Consider the following 25,664-nt stretch of genomic DNA (forward strand, 5'->3'; position numbering starts at 1 on the left):
TATATATATGTGTGTATATATATATATATATATATATATGTATATATAGACTGACCATAGTGAATTTTAATGTAGATATAATTTTTCATTCTGTAGATCTCAAATTATGATGCCTACTTCCTATTTTATTTAATTAACTTCATTACAGTACTTAGTTTAAATAAAAAACTATGTAACTATTTACCAAAGTCAAATGTCTATTTATTGGATATAGATATTTAACCTGACTCGTTAATGTTAAAGTAAAACAGACCTTACGAAAACCAAAATGTGGTACAAATTGAATGGTATTGGTACTTGATAAAATCCTTCAAAGAAGTGACATATCTGCACGATTTTTATTTGAATTGACAAACAGAACATTTACATGAAACAAGAGAATGTCAAATCCTCTATAAATGCATTATCAAAGATATCACTGTCCACAAAATAAATCTGCACACCTTTCAGATTTGTCCAAAAGGAAAATTTGCTTGAAGGTATTTCCTCAGAATGTTTGAAATGCAGGTATTTATTAATTACAAAAGATGACAACTGGAAATAGCAGTTTGTAAGGTTCCAGTGGAAACTATGTACAGATCAGCAGTTCTATGCAAGACGTGGCTCCTTCTCCTTTAGTTGTGGCATCTGTACTGCCCCAAGAGCTTTGGCAATGCAGTTTTTCCAAATAACAGCACTGTAAATGTTATTTAGTGTCTTCTTGGGGAACTTTCTCTGCATCTGTCTTCATCTTTTCTGTAATCCTTAGAGCGTTCCGAATATCTGCTCTCCTGACGGTTATGCTTTCCAGATCGCTTATCAACACCATTTTTTGGGTGGTCCTCCTCACTGTTTCTTGAGGTCATTTCTTTGTGACCTCTCTCTCTAGATCTTGACTTTTCTCTTCTTCGACTGTACTGATCATCGCCATCTTTGCTCCTGGAACTGTTTCGATCATTTTCAGAGCGAGAATGGTTCCTTGTGTCATCTTTTCTGCAGTCAGCGTGTTTATCTGTAAAATCTCTGTTTCTGTCGCGTTCCTTGTCCCTATCACTACGTTTACGATCTCGTTCACGTGTCTCTTCTCTATCATATCTGGCAGATTCATCTCTTCTGTCTCTGGATTGTCTGTAAGTTCTGCCACTATTTCTATCAAGTTTTCTTTCCTGCTCCTCACTGCTGCCTCGATATCTGCTTTCTTGCTCTTTTCTGGATCGGTCTCGCTCACTTGGTCGTTTTCTACTGTCCATCTTTTCTGGCTCTCTCTTTTTGTTCTGTACCTTTTTGCTCTTTGAATTTAAATCATCTGCGAAGAAAAATGTGTACATACTTAATCACTACCAATGTGTAGGTTTTAAATATTTTCTTGTTGGCTATCTTTTCATAAGGGGAGATATAGTTACCTTTAAAGATACTGATAAGCCCATACAGGGTTTATTCCAAATGAAATTGGAAGTTGCACAAATCTTAAAAGCTAAGTTACATTAATTGTACCATCATGATGCAATTGGCATTGCCATTTAGTATCTAACTGCTGTCTGCTAGTTTGCATTTCAGTTTAACTGCTGGTGGTAGTTCTATTATTTTAATCACAAATTCAATTAAAATTGATGAACAGAATAAAAAGGGCACCACAACTCAATATGCAGTAACAAACTGTTTCCATTTCATCACCGCATAACTGGAGAAAACCAATATTAACATGGTAACGGACCATCAAAGCTATAAATCTGGATTTTACAATACACCCAGGGAAAAGTGAAAGAAATATGGATTTCTAGAACATACTCAAAAAATGGATGTTACAATAGATAGAGCCTTTCAGCTTAACACTCAGTCCTCCTATATAAGTTTAAAACCTGGAATAAAATGCAGATTAGATGTAACAATAACTTAAATGTTAATTAAGTACATTTGGGGAAGGAGAAATAAAATCTTCTACAAAATGGTATTCTCCCAATGGCTTCGATTTATTAAGATAGCAGATATGAACAACAGTTTTGACAGATTGCTTGCAGCTACTCAGAACAATTAGATAATCTCTGTGTGTACATGTACAAATTTAACATTGCTTCCTTCATTTCCTGAGTGCCTATTTGATCCCAAAACTTATCAGTATTTAATGAGTTTTCACTCTGTTTTCTTCAACTTCAATATTACCAAATGAGGATGGAATTCATCTGTTGAGAATAATGTGCTTCTTGGGGCGCACTTACATACTTGCTGCATTTTATCACCTATCAGTTAATTTTTTTTATTGAACATGAAAAATATCAGCCACAACTAAAAACAAATTCAGCTGCCTTAACAGTAAGTTATTATACTCTCCAGTAATTAAGCAATTCAGCAGGAAATTGGATCAACTGAAGGGTACAGTAGAAAACCAGTATGATTCAGCATTTAAAAAAACAACAGCTTGACAGGCTACAAAAATCAGTTGTTTGTTAAGGACCCGTCCGTTCAGGTCATATCAAACAGCTTCACAGACCTGCAGCTGTCCATGTAGCAGCCATCTGTCTCTTGGCTAAAGTGACACCGTCAGAATTTTTTATGTTATGCTCTTCTATATTTAATGGTTCAGTTAAGCTAAAGCTCTGTCTATTACAAATATTATGAGGTGAATAAAAGCAATTTATGTCGTCATTAGTTCACTTTACTTTCAGATCACTGCTTAAAATTACATTTACGTACATTTGGATAAAAAAAAGATAGCTGGAACTTTTGTCTGATTACACCTTGGATATTTTTCTAAATTAAAAGGTGCTACATTAGTGCAAGTTGTTGTTTTGACTTAGAGAGGTGAGAATGGTTCTATTTGCCAACACATGCACATGCATTAACTATTTCTCTAAATCTTAGGAAAACCTGTCAACGATTCAAATTGTTAATGATTCGACTGAACTGAAACAAATGTCAAAACCACTTAATACGACTGTCAAAGTTACCTGTCGTGTTAAACACCTGTTCTCAGTATTATAGGCTGACACACTGGATTACAGGGAAAAGTTGTTAATTCAAGGCCAAAAGCAGTACCTACTCATATGCTTGCTTTTTGTATACTGATATTCTGATTCTAGTCTTCAAATTACTGCACTAAATGAAATACCTGTCTATTGTACGATCAATAAAAATATGCTAAACAAAATAGGTGATAGTGCCAATAAGTAAAAGATAGAAAACCAAAGCCATTCTGAGATTTGATTAAAAATATTAATACACTGGAATGGTCAGATGTACCAAAAAAACAAAAAGTGCAAAGTTCATTCATCTCAGCCAGAAAGCTGGTATGGGAAATAAATTGATCTTTGTTCCTCTACAATAAGTAAGGTTAAATAAACTGGTTTCACAAATTAATGGTGGCCACATGAGAAACTTATCAGAATGCAACTGACGCCCATGGAACTGTGCCTCAGCTAAGTGGGCAAGGGAAGGGGAAGACATTGTAAGAGAAAATTGAAGTATCTTGTAGGTAACTAATCTTTTGAGATCTGAAGATGCACACTTTAATTTCGAAGGATTTTGAAATGTTTCCATAACCTTCGGCATAATCAATTAAAAAAAAAATGTTTGTACAGCTAATTTCCCTAACTGTTTCATTTGTATAGATGTTGTTACTGCATCTTAACACATCAGCCTTTCCAAAATACTTCCCATAAGATTTTAGCTCCAACATTAACAATTTCAAGAAACATTTCAGACCTTGGTGATGTCGAAAGTACATGACATCTCAAATTAAGAGTTAATCAGAAGACGATGAATATCACAACAGAGATCCAGTCACCAAATTTATATTGTTCCCAATCACAGTGCTAGTATTTGGCAAAATTGATTATGACGAAACAAAAAGAATATGGATTCTTCCTTATGTCTACAATATTATGGGTTTCCCTTATTGTTACACTTTTCCAATGACAGGATAAAAAGAGAAGTTAAAAAGAGAAATGCTCTGTCACTAGGGAAGCTGAAGATCAGGAACTTTACAACAGGCTGTTCTCATGCACCTTCTAGGGACAAATTCAACAGCAAAATCAGCAAAGGCCCGAAGAAAGGTTGCTTATATGTTCAAGGGTGAAGAGATGCATCAGGCAGAATTCCTTTTAGTGTGTGTGTGTGTGTGTGTGTGTGTGTATATATATACACTTAGAAGTATGGAGCACTGGGACAAAAACACAGCATAAAGTACATACCTGAGCCGCTGCTGCTGCTCGAGGATGAGGAGTCACTGTCACTAGATGAACCAGAACTGCTATCACTGCCACTACTACTGCTACTGCTACTTTCAGATCCTGAATCAGTGGAAGAATCTGACTCCGAATCAGAGGAGGAAGAGGATGACGAAGAAGAATCTGATGATTCAACATCCTGCCGCTGGGTCATAATCATTTTTGGCGCATTTTTCAAGTGTTCTCGCAATTCATCTCTGAATTGGAAAAATACAACCAATATTATCGGAACCAAATATAAAATAAATTAAGTATTGTCAACAAAAAAAAGTATACATACGTTAGTCCTCCAAGACCAATAGAGGTAAAGAAATTGATCGCAAATCGTGTATTGCGTGGATTATCCCTGGGAAAAAGACCTTCAAAGAAGGGCTGTAATGTCCTGCAAAAAAGATTAATTAAAAAACTCTTAAAATCCATTTTATTTTGAAGAAATGCAAACTTTAACAATATTAACTTAAATTATGAAGTTACGTCAATGCTTTTGCTGCCTTGGAGTCACATTACAGATAACATTATACATTTCATTTTATTCAGTATTGACAAGAATAATTTCTGATATATATTCAAGTGCTAAACAATCAAATTTCATTAATTTCTTAATTGTTTTTGTCATGTCAAGCCAGTTATAATCAGCCTAATTATATAAATGGAGATGGGAAAGTGTTTAATTTGAACTTTTATATAAAAATAGCTTCAAAAGTAATTTTGTCTAAATTCAATCTTCATTTATTTTAGAATACCTTACAAATGTGTGAAAATATTTTCTATACAGGTGGAAATGCTTCTTTTCATTCCAACATTTTAAACAGAGATACGACCAATGTTCCCTCCAACTTCTGTTTGCTGTGCTTGTTGCACTGCCATGTCCCTTTAAGACTGACGCATGTTACTTCAGGGGGAAGGATGCTTGTGCGCTACCTGTCAGTTCCCTGTGTGACAAATTAGCAATTGCTGCACGGTCATGTACCTGCACTGTTTTACTGTTTAGAGGGAACATTGGATATGACCCACTGCAAGTCCTTTTGTTTGTAAATGGTGTTCTTCAAAATATAGCAATTATACAATTCTTGGAAGCCAAGGCAAAATATGCTAAAGAGTGTTTCGTGTGTACTTGTTGTTTGTGAAGGAATCATTTACAACTTTTTATAAAGTGGAAGCTTCCTTAAGACATTCTACTTGTTACAGATGAGACATTTTGGGGAGGAAAAGGAGGAGTCCCACAACAGCTCCACCATAAGCAGCAGGATATGCAACTTCAAGGCACTCTCCAAGAGTTCAGTGACTGTATGATGCAGGTATCCCAACCTCGAGTAAATTCCCAGGTTTGAGGGACTCCAGAGCAACTGTCAGTATCACGTGAAGTCACGACCCTTGCTCCTTGCCATGGAGATGCTTCAGGACACGTGGGGTTATTTCTCAGTGCCATCTCTGGAGTGGCCTAGCAGTGAAGAGACTTGATTCAAGGTTCTCTGTATTGCTAAGAAACTGCATTTTTATTTAAAAATCTGTTATCCCTGTAACTTCCTTAACCAAAATGAGTGAATACTTAAACCATTATTACTATGGACTTCCCTGCTCTTTCATGGCTGTAAGAAAATAAATGGCAATGTGGAAGTCTCCTCTTCCGGTTAGCTGAAGTTCAGGCAATTCCAGCCTAATTCCTGGTGGAGGGAGACCCGAGTCAAATGACTCATTCAGACCATTTACTTCATACAACAGCTAAGCTCAACTATTGCAACAATCATAAACCCATCAAAAGTGTCCAAACACCAAAAATACTAATTATTTCTAGACCGAAACTTTGCCAAGACAAAACTAAAATAACCGAGCACATAATTTTGTAGCCACCTGAAACAAATGCAACAATAAATATTTGAAGCTTTGATGCCTTACTTGGAAGAAAAATAAAACGAAGTGTACAATTACTTCAAGAATATGGAAAATTAAATGCTTGGTTCTCCAAAGGTTATGAGTTGTTTCACAATGGTCTGCAACAGGCACATCATTGTTGTTACAGATGTTACAATATGATGTCTCAATTGAAAATAGTTAAAAACAAATATAAATTTTGGAGCACTGAGTCAGTTATTTGGTTGTGGTAATTACACCACCAAGGCTTCAACTGTCACACAGCAGTCAACTGTCACACAGCACCATATACACTTACACGTCCTGTAGCCTTTGATTTAGTTTGGGAAGCCCCATATATTCACAAAGCTCTTGAAAAAGGATCTTCACAAAGATTCTGCTTGAAGATGTTGTTGTTTCCTCACTTAAATGGATACAATCAAGTACCTACAGAAAGGCAGGGAAATTGGACTGAAACTTAAGTCTTATTGCAATGTTAAATTAACTTTTTAAAAATTCTGTGTGCATCCTCCAACAATATTATATATGATCAAAAGTACAAAATATCTTAAAATGATTCTTAAAATTATAACATTTTTGTTGTGCATAATAGACCACAAACAGGTAGGCTGCTGGATTTTTCTCTGCTCCTCTTAGGACTGAGTGGGCCATGATCAGGAAAGTGCTGCGTCTCAAGTCCACCCAAAAATGCCTGACTGAACTAACTCACTCGAAGTATTAAACTTTAAAGCAGTTAGAGTGTCCTGGAGGTGAAAGAACTGCGCAATCACGGACCATGCCATTCAGGGTTTCTTTCCTCACCATCTGAATTAACATGAACATAGTGGAAGAAGAAAAGGTCTTTCTTCCCATCATGCCCATTTTCCACTGTACAAAAAATCTAATGGGATCCTAATGTGTTATGGCAAGAGGTATAGAATATAGAAATCGAGATGCAATATTGAATATATATAAAAAAACTTTAAGACTACAGTTTGAGTACTGTGTAGTTTCAGGCTCCATACTATAGAAAGGATATTGAGGCAATCAAGAGGGTATTGTGCAAGTTAACCAGGATGCTGCTTAGCATGAAGAAAAACAAATATGAAGGAAGACTTCAGATGCTGGAGTTGTTCCAGTTAGAACAGAGGATATGTGTTTAGAACTATTTTGCGATGGGATGGGGAACATAGAAACTGATGGTTCCCAGTTATTGAAGAGTCTAGAATGATGGAACATAGATTTAAGATTAAATTCAAGAAATTTAACAGACGGTAGGAGTCATTTAATGCAGAGGGATGTAAAATGTTTTATTGGAATTATTGAGCGAAGCAAAGACCATGTCAATGTTTAAGAATAGGCTAGAAAGCTGTCCAAAGATATGGGAGATAGAGGGATATGGGACAGGGAGAGTCCAATGGATTAGGATTACTGTGAGACAACAAGACAGACTGGTTGGGCCAGTTCTGTGTTGTAACTTCTACCATAGCTGAGCTTCAGTTGCTTCAGGAGAAGTTTAAAAAAAAAAATTTTTGGACAGACTTCAAGCAAGAAAAAAAACAGAATAGCAGCTGCGATGAAAGATATTGTTCTGATAGACTTCAGTGCATTCAAATAGAGAACTAGGACATAAGCAACACACTAGCTGATAGAGCATATGGTCATATATTATGCTGTGCTGACATATTTTAGTATATACTTTGTCAAAGCTCACTAACTCATGAAATTTACAACTTCCACTTATAGAGCGTTGTTAATGCAATAAAAAATCTCAAGGCGCTTCACAAAAGCATTATAAAGCAAAATTTGACATCAAGCCAAATAAGATAAGGGCAGATGGCCAAAAGCTTGGTTGAAGAGATAAGTTTTTAACGAGTGTCTCAAAGGAAGTAACAGAGGCAGAGTGTTGGAGAAGTTTAGGGAAGGAATTCCAAAGCTGAGGACCTAGGCAGCTAAAGGCCCAGCCACCAGTAGTGGAATAATTAAAATGGGGATGCACAAAAGGCCAGAATTAGATGAGCACTGATATTTTGGACGTTTGTGGGGCTGCAGGAGATTAGAGATTGGGAGGCGTGAGGCCATGGAGGGATTTGAAAACAAGGATGAGAATTTCAAAATCAAGGCAAGCTTGACTGGGAGCACAGGGGTGATAGGTGAACGGTGCGATTCAGCAACACAGGCTGCAGAGTTTTGGATGATGCCACATTTACAGTGAGTAAAATGTAGGTTTTCACAAAAGATTTTCAAAAGGAATTAACTGCAGTTGAATCTCGGCTACGGTGAATTGCGACTGGCCTAACCAGTCTATCCTGGTGTCTCACAGTAATCCTAAACCACTGTACTTTCCCTGTCCCATATCCCCTTATTTCCCATCTTCCTTGGTCACCTCTTTAATCACAAATACCAATCGAGCATTTCACGACCCTCTGTGTTAAACTTGTGCCGCTCCCTGTCTTAAATCTTCTGCATTTAATCTTAAATCTACGTCCCCTCATTCTAGACCTCTCAATAACTGGGAAACCTCAGTTTCTATGTTCCCAATCCCATCACGAAACAATTTTAAACACATCTCCTTTGTTCTAACTGAAATGAGTACAACATCTGAAGGCTTCCTTCATATATGCATTTCTACATTCCAAGCAGCATCCGAGTGAATCTACACATTATCTTCCTGATTGGCTCAAATGAATCTTGGAATAGTCAAGTCAGGAAGTAACAAAGACATGAATGAGGGTTTCAGCAGCAGATGAGGCCGGGCGGCAGGGGTATGTTCAGGGATTAGACAATGATACACGGGTAGAAATAGGTGGTCTTAATGATGGGGCGGATGTGCGTCGGAACTTCATCTCGTGGTCAAATATGACATCAAGGGTGCCAACTGTCTGGTTTAGTCTCAGTTGCCAGGGAGAGAAATGGAGTCGGTAGCTAGAAAATGGAGTTTGGAGCAGGGACCGAAGATAATGGCTTTAGTCTTCCCAATATTTAATTGCTCGCAATGTTAAAGAAAACCAAGGTTGGTGCTTTATTAAGTACATTCACCTCACTACTACAAATGATGGTTTGAGTGTGCCACCAAATTTCCAACATACTAATTAAGCATGCATTCCATTTCCCAAGGCGAGAGAAAGTTGATACTATATCAACTTTGTTCTAAAAGAAATGCACTCTTCCTCTAACATGCCAACTAAGTGAAATTAGTGTCTAAAGATGACTGCAGCTCACACTTCAGCATGACTTCATTGTACAGATAAGAGACATTTTATTTTAAATAGTGTTATAATTAGGTAACCCATAACCTCATGTGCTAAGACCAACAGGCATTTTCCCCCACTGCTCTTTTTATCAAAAAGTTCAAATTTTGTTAAAATATATGATATAAACTTTTCTGCCTTACTTAACTGGAAATTTTTACTGGGTCACAATGTTTATAATTTCAGACAAACATAACAAATAAGGCAAATACGAAGTTCCTCAAAGAAAACACAACTAAATGCACTGTTGCCACTGTCTTACAGTGACTTACACTCCATGGAATTGAATCTGTGTACAAGAGATGTGCAAACATCTTTGCTACATTGCGTAGTTTGTTTGTTTCTAAGCGATGTATCGTTTCATATTGCTCTTTGTAGATTCCTTCGAAAGCCTCCATATAGTCCTTCTTCAACATGCAAAAGCGCTGTGTGGATATTGAAACACAAACAGTAAAGTGAAGTGTGCAATCTGTTACTTAACAAAACCAATACATCAAAGATCATATTCAAGGACAGGTATATAAAAGCAATAATATGAAGTACCGAAAAGCTAAAAGATATCACTGTTAGACACCAATTGCAGTTGGAATTCCTGACTACACCCTTGCCTACTTCAGCAGTATCCCTATTCAGCTTCAATTATTAGCAAATCAGTTCAAATACAAACAGTAACAGACAATTACAATGAATGTCTCACCCCAGCCAAGAGGCCAAAAAATTTTTCATATGTTCTCTGCTGAGCACAACAATCCAGAATCATATTGCATAGTTCTTTCTGTGAAGAGAAAAGAAATCAGGGTTTAATCCTTTTTTTTTTAAAGAAAGGAATTAATTTGACGATGGTTGTGCAAAGCAAATAAGGAAAAAGGAGCCAAGGAGATGGTTAAACATTATCTCGCAACAGCTGTATGTGGCAAGAATGATGAGACATAAGCTTGATTTACTACTACTGAGTTCGATTTCAGCCACATTTATGTGATGTCGAGTGGTAAGTTAGGCGAATTGCACTGAAGGACAAGACAAGGAGGTGAATTCCAGTATCCGTAAAAATATTTTTTGTATTTTACAATTAAATTGTGGAAATTAGTTATTATTCACCTCCATTTTACTCACCCTCGTTGCTCAATTACCAACTTTGTTTAAAATTGAGTTCATATCCAGTTTTATTTACCACTTAAAATATTTCAATCTGTTCACAACCACTAAATGCACAAAAATAACTTGTACTGAATGCCCCATCTGTCTACCAAAATATGAACGTATATTTTCTCTTTCAGGTACTGATGGACCTCCAGTCTGTTCCCAGTATTTTTGGTCGGTCAGATATCCAGCAGACATAGCTGAATCACCAACACTCATTCAGGCTCCATATAGGAGCCAGCTATTTATATAATGACACATCACCTGTTTCAAAAACATGTACAAAGAGCACCTCAGTACAATTAAATATAGTAACCGTAGCAAGGCAGACAACTTACACAAAGATCAATGCCAATGTGGTGCTAAATAGAAGATAATAGGATTCATGGTCACTTACATTTGCACTTTGCGCTCATCACCATGAGCTGTCAGATCAAAATAGTGATGCTTTCTTAAAATAGGTGTATTCCTCCCTTGAGGGCTTTGTGAACAGAAGTATTATTCTGGGGTGTCGGGGGTGGGGGTGCAGTGGTCTAAGCCAGAGAGACTGGAAAATCCTAGATTTAAATTAAGATATGTAGCTGTGTGAGCTGTTCTCAACTGAGCAGGATACATTTAGATCCAGCTGGCCTTAGCTCTCCTGGCCTGAGCATTTTGTGGGGTGGGTAGGGGGTGGTGTGAATTAGTCAAAGTTCCCATGAAACTTGACTCTGTACTGATCTTTTCAGCAAAGCGGTGTTATGTCAGGACAGCTTCAGCCTTGGATATGATGCGCACCATGACTAAGTAGCCGGCCAACAATTACTGTTCAGAGACACATTAGGAATTTCTACTCAGGCTATGTGGCTATGGTTACTTAAAGTGCAAATGTGTGTCTATTTGTCTCTCCTCTTACCTTTCCTTACAGAGATTAATTCGAATGTTCCTATTCATCGAGACAGCAGTAGTTTTCTACTTACTTTCAAAACTCAACTCTTCTTCTTGTGAATAACTCACATTACAATGAGCAAAGATACTCATTCTTTTTACCTTAATAAGCTAAGAATATGTTAAGAAGTGGCCTGAAAAAAATCTTGAGTGGAGGGAAAGAGCTAAAATAGTGACCAAGTACGTACATACATACAAACATATGAACTAGGAGCAGGAGGAGGTCACTCGACCACGAGCAACAAGGGGGTTAAGAAGGAGGACTTGAAAATTTCAACTAGGCCACAGGACAGCAAAAAGATAAATACAAAGGCCGAAAAGCAACCAAGGTAGGACAGGGAGGCACTGGGACCAAGGGTGGCATTCACATTTCAACAGGGTGATAAGATTGCACAAAATCCTTCAAAAGAAAATCTTTTTTGTAGGCTGAAATTTACACCTTTTTTTAAACCTACAGCTGATGCTTTCAAATTCAGAAGCTGAGAAAGAGGTCTTCAGGTATCGACAGTAGAGGTTCAGTTGCTGGGTGTGTGGATATTAGACTTCACAGCACCACTTGGTGTCATGATAGGAAATTATTACATGTACCCACTGACAGTTCCAATATTAGAATTTCCATAGAAATGTTTGCACAGCTTACATGGTTGATAATGACAAAGTTATTAAAAAATCATGACATAAGTAGCAAGGGTTTGTGGACTTGAAGTATGCACAACATGCTAGACTTCACATATAAAGGACTATTAAATTTAAGTACAGTAGTCCTCTTAAGAAAAAGCAGTGGGCCGGGACATTGGGTCCCTAATCTGTTTAACTCTGCTATCTTTGACAATAGCTCTAATTAATTTCTAGTTTGTGTTATTTCATTTCAGATGAAATATTGAACATAGTATTATATACAGTCTGGTTTTATCTGCTTTCTAGTTCAACAATACTATGCATGTTCTAGTTTAAGAGTTCAGCTTCATTCCAGAAACAGTGAAAAACAGCCCAATGCTTCTTTAGTTATAAAATGTGTAGTAAACAGTGTAAAATCTTGGATCATTCTAAGAGATTTTCTTGTAAAAGTGATCAGAATACTATGAATTCCAATGAGGCCTTATCAGTTGGAGAAGTCAAATCAATAGGTGTTGTTGACATCTTATTCCCAGTGCAGAAATAACTGATTCATGGAGGACTTCTCTTCCCTTCACAGAAGACTGCATTTAGTCAGCTCTGAATGCCTTTTCTGTGCTCGCAACTATTTTTTTGTAGGTGATCTTAGTGTTACAAATCCTGGTATACAGAAAAAAATACCTTACAGCCTATACAAATTAATTTTTTTTTTTGCATTTTGATTTGCTTAACTAGAAATTTCTTTAACTGGATTTCAATGCATTTTTAAAATTTAATTTGAACTTTTTTGATGAAGCATTTTGAACATTATTTTAAAAACTTATACAACCGCTCTGAGTACCTGATCTTGTGGTGGGCTCCATTTGTAGAAACTTCCATTTACTGCAAGTTTGAAGTTTTACTTGAGTTCAATTATACTTTTGTTTTTGTAGGTTTCATTATTTCTCTCCCTCAATGTTTTCTCTTGTACTGTCCACCCATTCACCAGTCAACAGGTATGGAAATCAACCAATTCACAATACATGTGTTAATCTGCAACCAGTTTCTTGGAAGCATGTGAGTGCTCTTTGATTTCCCACCATCTCGGTTTCAAAAAGCGTCATAAGGGTCCACTGTCCTCCAGAAACTTGCTAAAAGAGGATTTGAGTCAAGAGCTTCTGCTAATCTATAGGGCAGGGGATTTGTGAATCACATAGGCAATGCCAATCTCACAGCAGAAATGCAAGATTACCAAGTTCTTTTTCCAGAGTCTAGCCACATAGACCTTTTCTGAATGAGTGCATAATCATTTTAATCTTCACATATGATAAAGGGTCATAACAAAAATGATGCATTACACTTGTGAAAATCTGACCAGCTGGTCTATTAATATGGGATCTATATAGGCTGGTAGCCAGCCACAATTTCAATTTTCACAATGTGTGAAGTAATTATCCTTCATTTTGATTCAATTTAGCCAATCAATCCTGTGAGAAAAAAAAAGGACATCCAGCGTGCCCGTCGCAAAATGTGCAACAGCACAGAACAAAGCATTCAAACATTCCTGAAGGAGGAAGCAGGTTGCATGATCACTGCATCGATTGTACTTGCCTTTTTGCAACCATGCAGCCATAAGCTGATCACCGTTCAGCTACCACAGAAAATGGTAGCTATAAACCAGAAAGAATGTCTTAGGTGAATGGCAAGTCCAAAAGCATGCATGGCCAAACCTAAGCAAACTGTTGGAGCAATGAATTAGCTGCAATTTAGTGGTTCAGAATTGGGTGTGACCATATCATTCGTGATACTAATATCCAAAAATATCTCTTCACAAATCATTTGTATATGAAAACAAGATACTCATTGTATAAAGTGAAAGATTGCACAACTTGGCACAATCATTGTAATTAAAGCATAGCATCTGTATAGTCTTGGTTGGTGACTTCAAAAATACATGCATAAAAGGGATGTGCTTGGTTGGGAATAAGTTATAAATATTATAGTAAGCAGTTAGAAGCTCAGCAATTATTATGTAGGTGAACTGACATGCTGCATCAACAACATCCCATAAACAGTCACGTGACGAACAAGTTAATCTGTCCTTTGGTACAGTTGGTTAAGGAAGAAATTATTGGCTACTCTTCATCCTCATCTTCAGACAGTGCTTTGGGATGTTCAACATCCACTTGCATCCCCAAAACAAGGCGACCAGGCGAGGTTTAACACTTCATCCAAAATTTGCCACCCAAGACAACGTAGCACATTCTGGACTCAACTACTCAATCAGCATGTCTGCTCAAATTCTAGAGGCTTATACCTGAACCTTCTCACCCAGAGGCAAAAAGGCTAATGACTTAACCAAGCTGAAATGATGTGAATAGTACAACAGACATGGACGTAAACAAGCTTATTTATATGTGAATGCTGCTAAATACCACATCTAGTTACTAACTACTTAACCCATTCAAGGAAAAGAGAGCTCATCTCAACCGATAACACAATCTGCTCCACAGGATCTCTTTTTCCACATCTGCACATTACTACAATATTTACATCCAGATAGACTGAGAAAAGTTATAAAAATTGCTGTCCCTAGAATAAGAGGCCATAACAGGATGGATGCTAAGAGGCTACTTTTCCTGGCTGGAGCGTCCAGAACTAGGGGTCGGACATTTAGGACTGAAACGAGGAGAAGCTTTTGTCACTCAGAGGGTTGCGAATCTTTGGAACTTTCTACCCCAGAATGCTGTGGATCGCCAGTCGATGAGTATATTCAAGACTGGGATCAATAGACATTTGGGCAACAACGGGAATCAAAGGATCTGGGGATATGGTGGGAAAGTGGAGGTAGAACCATGGAAAAATTAGAGCACAGAAGGAAGCCATTCAGCTTGTGACTGCACCAGCTGAAAAAAAAACTTAGCCGTCCAATATAATCCCACCTTCCAGCACCTGGGCCGTAGCCTTGTGGGTTACAGCACTTTAGGTGCACGTCCAGGTACCTTTTAAATGAGTTGAGGGTTTCTGCCTCTACCATCATTCCTGGCAGTCAATTCCAGACACCCACCACCCTCTGCGAGAAAATGTTTTCCCTCATGTCCCCTCTAATCCTTCCACCCATTACCTTAAATCTGTGTCCCTTGTTAATTGACCTCTCCGTTAGGGGAAACAGGCCCTTCCTGTTGACTCTATCTAGACCCCTCATAATTTTGTGCACCTCAATTAAGTCACCCCTCAGCTTCCTCTGTTCTGAGGAAAACAACCCTAGCCGATCTAATCTTTCCTCAGAGCTGCAATTTTCAAGCCCTGGTAACATTCTTGTAAATCTCCTCTGTCCTCTCTCCAGAGCAATTATGTCCTTCCTGTAATGTGGTGACCAGAACTGTACCCAATACTCCAGCTGTGGCCTAACCAGCGTTTTATACAGTTCCAGCAGTGCATCCCTGCTTTTGTATTCTATACCTTGGCCAATAAAGGAAAGCATTCCATATGCCTTCTTCACCACTCTATCTACCTGTCCTGCCATCTTCTGGGACCTGTAGACATGCACTCCAAGGTCTCTCACTTGTTCTACCCCTCTCAACATCCTCCTGTTTGTTGTGTATTCCCTCACTTCGTTTGCCCTCCCCAAATGCATTACCTCACACTTTTCTGGATTGAATTCCATTTGCCACTTTCCCGCCCATTCAACCAAACCATTGATATAATTCTGGAGTCTACAGCTATCCTCTGCACTATCAACTACACGACAATTTTTGTGTCGTCAGTAAATTTCCCAATAATGCCTCCCATATTTAAGTTCAAATCTCTAATATTTACCACAAACAGCAAGGGACCCAACACTGAGCCCTGTGAAACGCCACTGGAAACCGCTTTCCATTCGCAATAACATCCGTCGACTCCTACCCCTTGTTTCCTGTCTCTGAGCCATTTTTGGATCCAACCTGCCACATTCCCCTGTATCCTATGGGCTTTCATTTTTCTGACCAGTCTGCCATGCGGGACCTTGTCAGATGTCTTACCAAAATCCATATAGACCACATCCACTGCACTACCCTCATAAATCCTCCTTGTTACTTCCTCAAGATGTTCAATCGAGTTAGTGAGACATGACCTTCCCTTAACAAATCCATGCTGACTTATCCCTGATTAATCCTTGTCTTTCTAAGTGGCAATTTATCCTGTATCTCAGAATTGATTCTAATAATTTACCCAATAGCGAGGTCAGACTGACGAGCCTACTATTATGTGGCCAATCCTTCACACCCTTTTTAAACAATGGTGTAACGTCCGCAGCTCTCCAATCCTCTGGCAACTCGCCAGTATCCAGTGAGGATTTGAAAATGATCCTCAACGCATCTGCTATTTCCTCCCTGGCTTGCCTTAACAACCTGGTAAGCAATCCATCAGGTCCTGGCGATTTATTCACTTTCAAGGATGTCAGACCCTTCAGTACTGCCTCTCTCATGATGCTTATCGCATGCAGTGTTTCACACCCCTCCTCTTTTACTACAATGCCTGCATCATCCCTCTCCTTTGTGAAGACGGAGACAAAAAACTCATTACGAACCCTGCCCACATCTTCTCCATCCACACAAGTTCTTTTGTCCATCTCATAAGCCCTACACTTTCCTTAGTTATCCTCTTTTTCTTACTGTACTGAAAACATGTTTGGGTTTTCCTTGATTTTAGCTGCCAATAATTTTTCATGTTCTCTCTTTGCTTTCCTAATTTCCTTTTTTACTTCACCCCTGCACTTTCTATACTTCTCTCAGCTTTCTAAAGTATTAAGCTTTTTGTGATCATCATATGCTTTCTTATTCTGCTTTAACTCACCCTGTATGTTTCTGGATAACCATGGGGCTCTAGATTTGGCTGTACCACCCTTTAACTTTGTGGGGACATGCCTACACTGTGCTTGTAGAATCTCGCTTTGAATGCCTCACACTGGTTTGCTACTGATTTTGCTTCAAGTAGCCATACCCAATCCACTTTAACCAGATCACCTCTCAGCTTCGTGAAATTTGCCTTCTCCCAATTTAGAACTTTTACTCCAGTTTTATTTTTGTCCATTTCCATGATAATGCTCAAACTAACCGTATTATGGTCACCGTCTCCAAAATGATCACCCACTGCCACTTCATCACCGAAGACTAAATCTCATTGGGCTTGTTACGTGCTGGCTAAAAAAGTTCTCCTGAATGCAGTTCAAGAAATTTGTGCCCTCTGCGCCCTTCACTGTTTGTATTCCAGTTGCTATTTGGGTAGTTGAAATCCCCAACTATTATTGCCCTACAGTTTTTGCACTCAGAAATTTGCCTGCATATTTGTTCTTCTATCTCCCTCTCACTATTTGGGGGTCTATAGTACACGCCTAGCCCTTTTTTTTATTTCTGACCTCAACCCATGTGACCTTATTTGATGATTCATTTCGCATACCATCCCTCCTCATAGCTGTTACTGATTCCTTAACAAATAATGCTACACCCCCTCCTTTCTTATCTCCCTCTCTATCACGCCTGAAAACTCTAAATCCAGGGATTTTGAGATGCCACCCCTCTTTAAACCAAGTTTCCATTATAACAATGAAATCGTGTTGCCATGTGTCTATCTGTGCCCTCAGCTCATCGGCTTTATTTGCTATACTACTAGCATTTACATAAATACCTTGTAACACTGCCATAATTCCTGCGCTGCACACTTAAGTTGAGGTAAATCAATCAAGATTTTATTGAATGATGGTGCAAACCCGAGGGGCCATATGGCCTACCTTTGCTCTTTATTATGTTAAGCAATAGAATGATGACTAATGCAGAGATCCTCGACATCAAGGCAGCATTTGACCGAGTATGGCATCAAGTAACCCTAGCAAAACTGGAGTCAATGGGAATCAGGGGAAAACTCTCCACTGGTTGGGGCCATACCTAGCACAAAGGAAGATGGTTGTGGCCGTTGGAGGTCAATCATCTCAGCTCCAGGATATCACTGCAGGAGTTCCTCAGGGTAGTGTCCTAGGCCCAACCATCTTCTGCTGCTCCATCAATGACCTTCCTTCAATCATAAGGTCAGAAGTGGGGATATTTGCTGATGATTGCGCAATGTTCAGCACCATACGCAACTCTTCAGATACTGAAGTAGTCTGTGTAGAAATGCAGCAAGACTTGAACAATATCCAGGCATGGGCTCATAAGTGGCAAGTAAGATTCGTGCCACGCAAGTGCCAGGCAATGACCATCTCCAACAGGAGAGAATCTAACCATCTCCCCTTGACATTCAATGGCATTATGATTGCTGAATCCCCCACCATCAGCAGCCTGGGGGTTTACCATTGACCAGAAACTGAACTGGGCCAGCCATATAAATACTGTGGCTACAAGAGCAGGTCAGAGGCTAGGAACCCTGTGGCGAGCAACTCACTTTCTGACTACCCAAAGCCTGTCCACCATCTACAAGGCACAAGTCAGGAGTGTGATGGAATACTCTCCACTTGCCTGGATGGGTGCAGCTCCAACAACACTCAAGAAGCTCAACACCATCCTGGAGAAAACAGCCCGCTTGATGGGCACCTCATCCACATTCACTCCCTCCACCACCGACGCACAATGACAGCAGTGTGTACCATTTTCAAGATGCACTGCAGCAACGCACCAAGGCTCCTTAGGCAGCACTTTCCAAATCCGCGACCTCTACCACCTAGAAGGACAACGGCAACAGATGCATCCGCAGACACCAATTGCAAGTTCCCATCCAAGTCACACTGTCCTGACTTGGAACTACATTGGCTGAGGGTGTAACTACACCACATGGACCACGGCAGCTCATCACCACCTTTTCAAGGACAATAAGGGATCGGCAATAAATGCGAACGATACCAACATCCCATGAATGAAAATATAAAATATATATGTCTTACAAAGCATGTAGGGTAAAGTTTTAAAGGGAAGTTTTAAAGCAGCCATTCTACTTGTACGCTATATAATGGATTGCCATTTTGTTCAGCTAATTTCACATTGGAGATCAAATGAAAGCTGCCATGCACCAACAGGAGGATCTTGACTGAAGCAGGCACAGTTTTATACAGTTGAAATATGAATGGTTCATAATTAACGATGATTTAATTCCTTAATACTGAAGCAGCAGTTTGATCGAACAGTGAAGTTGCAATCCATACCATATTTTAAAATGTGACCTTCTGATGACCCACCATATGGAGACAAATATCCTGTATGAATTGCCTTACTGTTCAGTTTGGTGATATAGATAATTTGTGAATCAGTATCTATGCCAATAAAACAGTTTTTAAAATTGTGGACCCTATTCAGAAGAAAATTTGACATAATTACAATTACTCATGAGACTTGAAAGATTGAAGAATTTACCCACATACTTATTCATGAGTGAATCTGCATCGCCGAACTTTGCATTGCCTGCAAACATTCATAGAATTTAGTATTGGTACAACAACTTAATGTATCTAAAACTGAAAAATAACTACCAGGCTGTCAAGAGATGAGGAAAACATTCACTCATTTGCGACTTGTTGTGGTTCTTATACAGTGAGAATTGAATCATACCACAATCCATCATGAGGAAACAATCCCAGTGGCAAGCAGGCCCTTTTATCGGTCCTAAATAAAAATCACTTGTCGATTTAAGTTTCAAAATTGAATTGCATCAGTGCTACATTTCCCTGAACAGCAAGCATGCATTCTATTGAGTCAGTACCTCATCTTTACAGAATTTACTGAATTACAAAGCTTCCATAGCCATTATAAATAGGACTCTTGATTCTAGAGTTATATTTTCCCCAACCCATCAAAGAAATGAACAGAAGTCAGGTACAAACAATTGTGCTTCATAGGGTCAAAAAACAGCAAAATGTAATTAGAGTACTTCAGGTTTAGTTGAGAAATCACAGAAATAAATGAATAAAATTATCAATTAAATGCTAAGTGGGAATTTACTTTGCAAAGCAGAAAAGTGTGGTGCGTGCCTTAAGTCACCCTACTTACCTATAGTGAAAAAAGCAGAATTGTTTTATAATTTTGTTTGGCTGCATATGTGCCATGTGTTTTATTGGATTTAACCCAAACTTTGAAGTTATTTTCAGACGGCAATTATCAGTTTAAGTTAGTGGGCGGCACAGTGGCTAGCACCGCAGCCTCACAGCTCCAGCGACCCGGGTTCGATTCTGGGTACTGCCTGTGTGGAGTTCGCAAGTTCTCCATGTCTGCGTGGGTTTCCTCCGGGTGCTCCGGTTTCCTCCCACAGCCAAAAGACTTGCAGGTTGATAGGTAAATTGGCTATTATAAATTGCCCCTAGTATAGGTAGGTGGTAGGGGAATATAGGGATAGGTGAGGATGTGGTAGGAATATGGGATTAGTGTAGGATTAGTATAAATGGGTGGTTAATGGTCGGCACAGACCCGGTGGGCCGAAGGGCCTGTTTCAGTGATGTATCTCTAAATCTAAAAAATCTAAAAGTTCTCAATGCTGTTCGACTTGGAGCTGAGCTTCAGGCTCCACAGGAGTTCCATTCCAAACATCCAACCAGGACTTTTGTTCCTCTCCCAGTGAAACCCTTACACAGGCCCTTTCTCACCTCCAGACTCCACTATCCCAAAACTCTTCCTGCAGGTTTGCCATCTTCTACCCTCCACTAACTCCAGTTTGAACAAAATTCTCAGACCTGCTGCACGAGGCTTAGCTTGCCCATCACACCCGTCCTCAATGATTTATAAAATTAAGAAAGATTTGCCTTTATGTCATGCTTTTCATAACCACCGGATGTCTCAAAGCACCTTACAGCCCATAAAGTGTAGTCACTGTTGTAATGTAGCAAGCGCGGCAGCTAATTTGCACACTGCGAGCTGTCACAAACAACGTGATAATGACCCGATAATATGTTTTTGTGATGTTGATTGAGAATAAATATTGGCCAGGACACTGGGGATCAGTCCCTTGCTCTTCTTCAAAATAGTGCCATAGGATCTTTTACGTCCATCTCAGAGGGTAGGCAGGGCCTCAGTTTAACATCTCATCCAAACAACACCTCCGACAGTGCAGCATTCCCTCAGTACTGCACTGGAATATCAGCCTTGATTTTTGTGCTCTTAGTCTCCCAACATCTCAACTCTAAAATTCTTATCCTCATCTTTAATTCCCTCCATGGCTTCACTTGATGCTATGTTATAGCACAACTCCAACCCGTCCAAGATTCTCCATTCCTCTGGTTTTGCCTTTGTGTGCATTCTCCATCCCTCTGCAGCTTCAGTCACCAGGGTGTAGTCTGAAATGCCTCCACCTCTTTCCTTCAAAATCTATCTCTTGGACTCCACTTTTAACCATCCCTCCTAATCACATATCCAAGCTTGGCATCCGTTCTTCACACACATATCATAGAATGGTTACAGCACAGGAGGTGGTCCTTCAGTCCGTCGTGTCTGTGCCAGCTCGCCGCAAAAGCAAATAGCTAGTCCCATTCCCCTGCCCTTTCCCAGTAGCCATAAAATTTTTTTCTATTTAGATAATTATCCAATTCCTTTTCAAAAGCAATAATACAATCTGCCTCCACCACACACTCAGGCAATGCATTCCGCATCCCAACCACTCACGGCGTAAAAAAGTTTTCCCTCATGTTGCCTTTGCTTCTTTGGCCAATCACCTTAAATCAGGGTCCTCTGGTTCTCGATTCTTACACCTAAGTCCACAAGTTTCTTCCTATCTACTTTGCCCAGACCCCTCATGATTTTGGATACCTCAGTCAAGCCTCCTCTCAACCTTCTCTTCTCTAAGTCTAACAGCCTCAGCTCCTCCAATCTATCCACGTAACTTATGTCCCTCACCCCGGAACCATTCTTGTAAATCTTTTCCACACACTCTCCAATATTTTACTATCCTTCCTAAAGTGTGATGATCAGAATTGGACACAATTCTCTTCCTTGCTTTATTAACCACTTTCTCAACCTACCGTCTCACATTTAATGATTTGTACAAATATAGCTCCAGGTCCCTCTGCTCCTCCACCCCCTTTAGAGTTGTATCCTGCATTTATATTGCCTCTCATTATTCTTTCTACCAAAATACATCACTCCACACTTCTCTGCATTACATTTCATCTGCTACGTGTCTGCCCATTCCACCAGTCTGTCTATGTCCTCTTGAAATCCATCACAATCCTCTTCACAGTTCACAAGACTTGCAACTTGTGCATCATCTGCAAATTTTTAAATGGTGTCCTGTACACCCAAGTTACAGTCATTAACATAGATCAAAAAAAGCAGCGGTCCGAATACGGACCCCCTGGGGCAACCCCATTATGCACCTTCCTTCAGCCCGAAAAATAACCATTCACCACTACTTTGTTTCCTGTCAGTTAGCCATTTCGTATCCATGCTGCCACTGTCTCTTTTATTCCATGGGCTTTAACTTTGCTGACAGTGAAGTGTCTTGGGATTCAATTTTTTTATAAAGGCATTATATAAATGCAAGCATGTTGCTGCAAAATAAGAAAGCTCAACTACAAAATGACCAGCTCTTTCCACAGCCGATATGAAAGATGCAACTCCAGCCTATTTAAAATCAAGAAACCAAACTGCAGATCCATATTTCTTCATTACAACTGCAATCCACTTACTTGTGAAGGCAAGTGAACTTTGATAAAATTAGTGTGTATGTTTGAGTACTGTAACTGAAACAATGTCCAATTATTTCTTTCGATGGGAACCAGCGGCAGGAAAGATAATTCACATATAGTTCGGAATTCATTCAAAATAGCAGTATGACATACTTTGTCTGGCTAATATAGTAATTTTACTAACACCAACATCAATGTAATAAAAACCCAACTGTGAGCACCTTTTCAATCTCCTAAATCTTGGGCTGCATTGAGCAACTTTTGCTTCACTACCCCTTCCCATTGTATGCACAAGTGACCCAGTTTTCCTACAATGGTTGCACTAAAGAAATAATAAGCCATCATCAATGCCATTGTGAGGTTAACTGGGAACTCAGAGGAAGAAATAATATTTCTGGACACGCTCAGTTGAAACCCAAAAACGATGGATATTATATACTGTAACACTAGATGGAATAAAAATTCTGTACAGGTGAAGATGTTCCATAATACAATTCCTGTAGTCAAACTAAAGCATAGGTCAGTGACTGCAGCAGAAATGATGAATGGCAATAGCATTTTGCCAAAAATATAGATGTCGCCAAAAGGTGGATTCCATTTCCAGTTTGAAATTTTAGCTATGTGAATCTGTAAACATATTGTGAAAATCTTTTGTTGCATATCAATCAAATTTCCTCTGTTCCACATGTTTGGAATGACTTATGTGGGGAATATAAAATCGAATGAAATTCATTCCATTCAATGTTGTGTTAAAAAAAAAATCAATTAAATCAAATCCATTTTTCTTCAGAACAATTTACATATACAGTACCTTTAAAATAGTAAAATGACCTAAGGCGCTTCATAGTAGTGTTATCGAACAAAATTTGATATTCTGCAATCTCAGGTGATTTTAACACACGTGAGGCATTAGGACAACAGTAAATCTTGGCAAAACAGTTAGAAACATAGAAAATAGGAGCAGGAGTAGGCCATTTGGCCCTTCGAGCCTGCTCCGCCATTCATTATGACCATGGCTGATCATCCAACTCAGTAACCTGTTCCTGCTTTCGCCCCATATCCTTTGATCCCTTTAAACCCAAGAGCTATATCTAACTCCTTCTTGAAAACATACAATGTTTTGGCCTCAACTGCTTTCTGTGGTAGCGAATTCCACAGGTTCACCACTCTCTGGGCGAAGAAATTTCTCATCTCAGTCCTGAAAGGTTTACCCCGTATCCTTGGGGGGGGGTGGACGCACGCATATAGGTGGTGAGGTTTAGAGAAAGCATTCCAGATTTTAGGAATTGAAGCATTTGAAGGCACAACTGGCAATGCTGCAGCAATCAAAATTGGGGAAGCACAATGGGTCAGAATTCAGAATGCAGACATCTCCAAGGGATGGAGGAGGTTGCAAGACTGGGAGGGTAGACGCCATAATGGAATTTGAAAACAAACATGAGAATTTTAAATCAAGGCATTGCCGTACTGAATGCCAATGTAGATCAGTGAACACAAGTGATGGGTGAACGGAGCTTGGTGCAAGTTAGGATACAGGCAGCTGAGTTTCGGATAAGCTCAACTTTACAGAGAAGGGAAGGTGGGAAGCTGACAAGGAGAGCATTGTAATCTTCGAGTCTATTGGTAACAAAGGCATGGATAAGGATTTTACCTTCAGATGAATTGATACAGGAACTAAGACAGGCAATGTCACAGAGATACACATACGTGGTCTTGGTGATGTAGAGAATATGCAGTAGGAAGTTCAGATCAGGGTTAAATGAACACCAAATTTGTGAATGGTCTGTGAGTGGCCAGGAGTGGGATGGAGTCAGTGGCTAGGAAGAGCAGAATTTGTGATGGAAACCGTAGACAATAGTTTCGGTCTTCCCCACATTTCCACTGTGGATGCAATTACATTGCTCAAAAATGTTTATTTTCCAAGATAACCAGTAACTGACTAGATTCCTACCCCTCAGTTAACATACTGAGGCGAAGAAATTATGTCATTTGATAACTTGATAGCATCACGAGAAAAGTATAAAAGAGTTGGATAGGATTGCAAATGGAAATATATTTCTGCTACTACAAGTGCATTGTGGTGCTGGAAAATGTGGGGGAGCAAAAGGTCAACCATATGATGCCTGGCATCAGAGCTACAAGAAGTGACTACAGAAACAGAGTTCGTTTACACTAAAGACAAGAGAGGATCTTATTAAGGGTTGATGATCCTTAAGGGTACTGTCAAGTTGAACCCTGAGAATAAGCTTAACATGGCCCGTAGAATGGGTGCATGGAATGAAGCTCAGAAAGAGGGATGAAGAACGCATGCAGAAATGCCCAGGGAAGCAATTGGGGCAGATTTCATTGGTAATTTTATGAGCGCGCTGGAAAATCATTTGTTGAGAAAAATAATTGACTGATATAGGTAGTTTACTGTGTAACCCATTTTTGAACTCTGGGGTTGACATGAGCTAGAATGTTCTTTCATGGTCCTGCATATGCCTATATTCTGATAATGGGAGTTCATTTATTAGTTATGGAATAAAAGTTTGACCTTATATGAAACAAATCAGAAGGTCTTTTGTAGCACGTGGTGCAGAAGGGAAATATTCCATTCTCCTTAACTTCAACCTCAAGAAGAGAACAACTGCACAATATCTGATTTAGAATGGTAGTAAAAAAAAAATCAATTTAAGATCAAGAAGAAAATGTAAAATTTGCAATGGGCTTAATACATAAAATTAATGAAAGACAAATATGGATAAGGAAGATCATTCAACACCTCTTAGCTCATCCATCAGAATATTCAATGACCCCGCCTCCACCTGAGACAGAGAGTTCCAAAGTCGCACAACCCTCAGAAAAAAATTCTCCTCATCTCGATCCTAAAAGGGTGACCCTCAATTTTAAAACAGTGCCTCCTAGTTCTGGACTCACCCACAAGAGCAAACATCCTTTCCACATCCACCTCGTCAAGACTGTTCAGGATCTTATCTTCTTCAATCAAGTCTCCCCTCACTCTTCTAAACTCCAGTGAAAACAAACCCGTCTGTCCAACCATTCCTCCCAAGACAAGCCGCC

The 25,664-nt window shown here is 39.2% G+C and overlaps 1 protein-coding gene across 3 annotated transcripts in view; it reads right to left on the reverse strand.

The window, feature by feature from the left end:
- Window positions 1-319: 319 nt before the first annotated feature.
- Window positions 320-25,664, reverse strand: part of cwc22 (CWC22 spliceosome associated protein homolog) — a 151,971-nt gene continuing 126,626 nt past the window's right edge. For all 3 annotated transcript variants that reach the window (XM_068035535.1, XM_068035534.1, XM_068035536.1), the window contains 6 exons: window positions 10,002-10,079; window positions 9,577-9,729; window positions 6,373-6,500; window positions 4,483-4,584; window positions 4,167-4,399; window positions 320-1,285 (listed from right to left, as the gene is read on the reverse strand). In XM_068035535.1, the coding sequence (XP_067891636.1) occupies window positions 690-1,285; window positions 4,167-4,399; window positions 4,483-4,584; window positions 6,373-6,500; window positions 9,577-9,729; window positions 10,002-10,079 (1,290 nt within the window). In that variant the 3' untranslated portion in view covers window positions 320-689. The remainder of the gene's footprint in view (window positions 1,286-4,166; window positions 4,400-4,482; window positions 4,585-6,372; window positions 6,501-9,576; window positions 9,730-10,001; window positions 10,080-25,664) is intronic.

Source organism: Heterodontus francisci, chromosome 7, assembly GCF_036365525.1.
Source record: "Heterodontus francisci isolate sHetFra1 chromosome 7, sHetFra1.hap1, whole genome shotgun sequence".
In the NCBI taxonomy this organism is placed as follows: Eukaryota; Metazoa; Chordata; class Chondrichthyes; order Heterodontiformes; family Heterodontidae; genus Heterodontus; species Heterodontus francisci.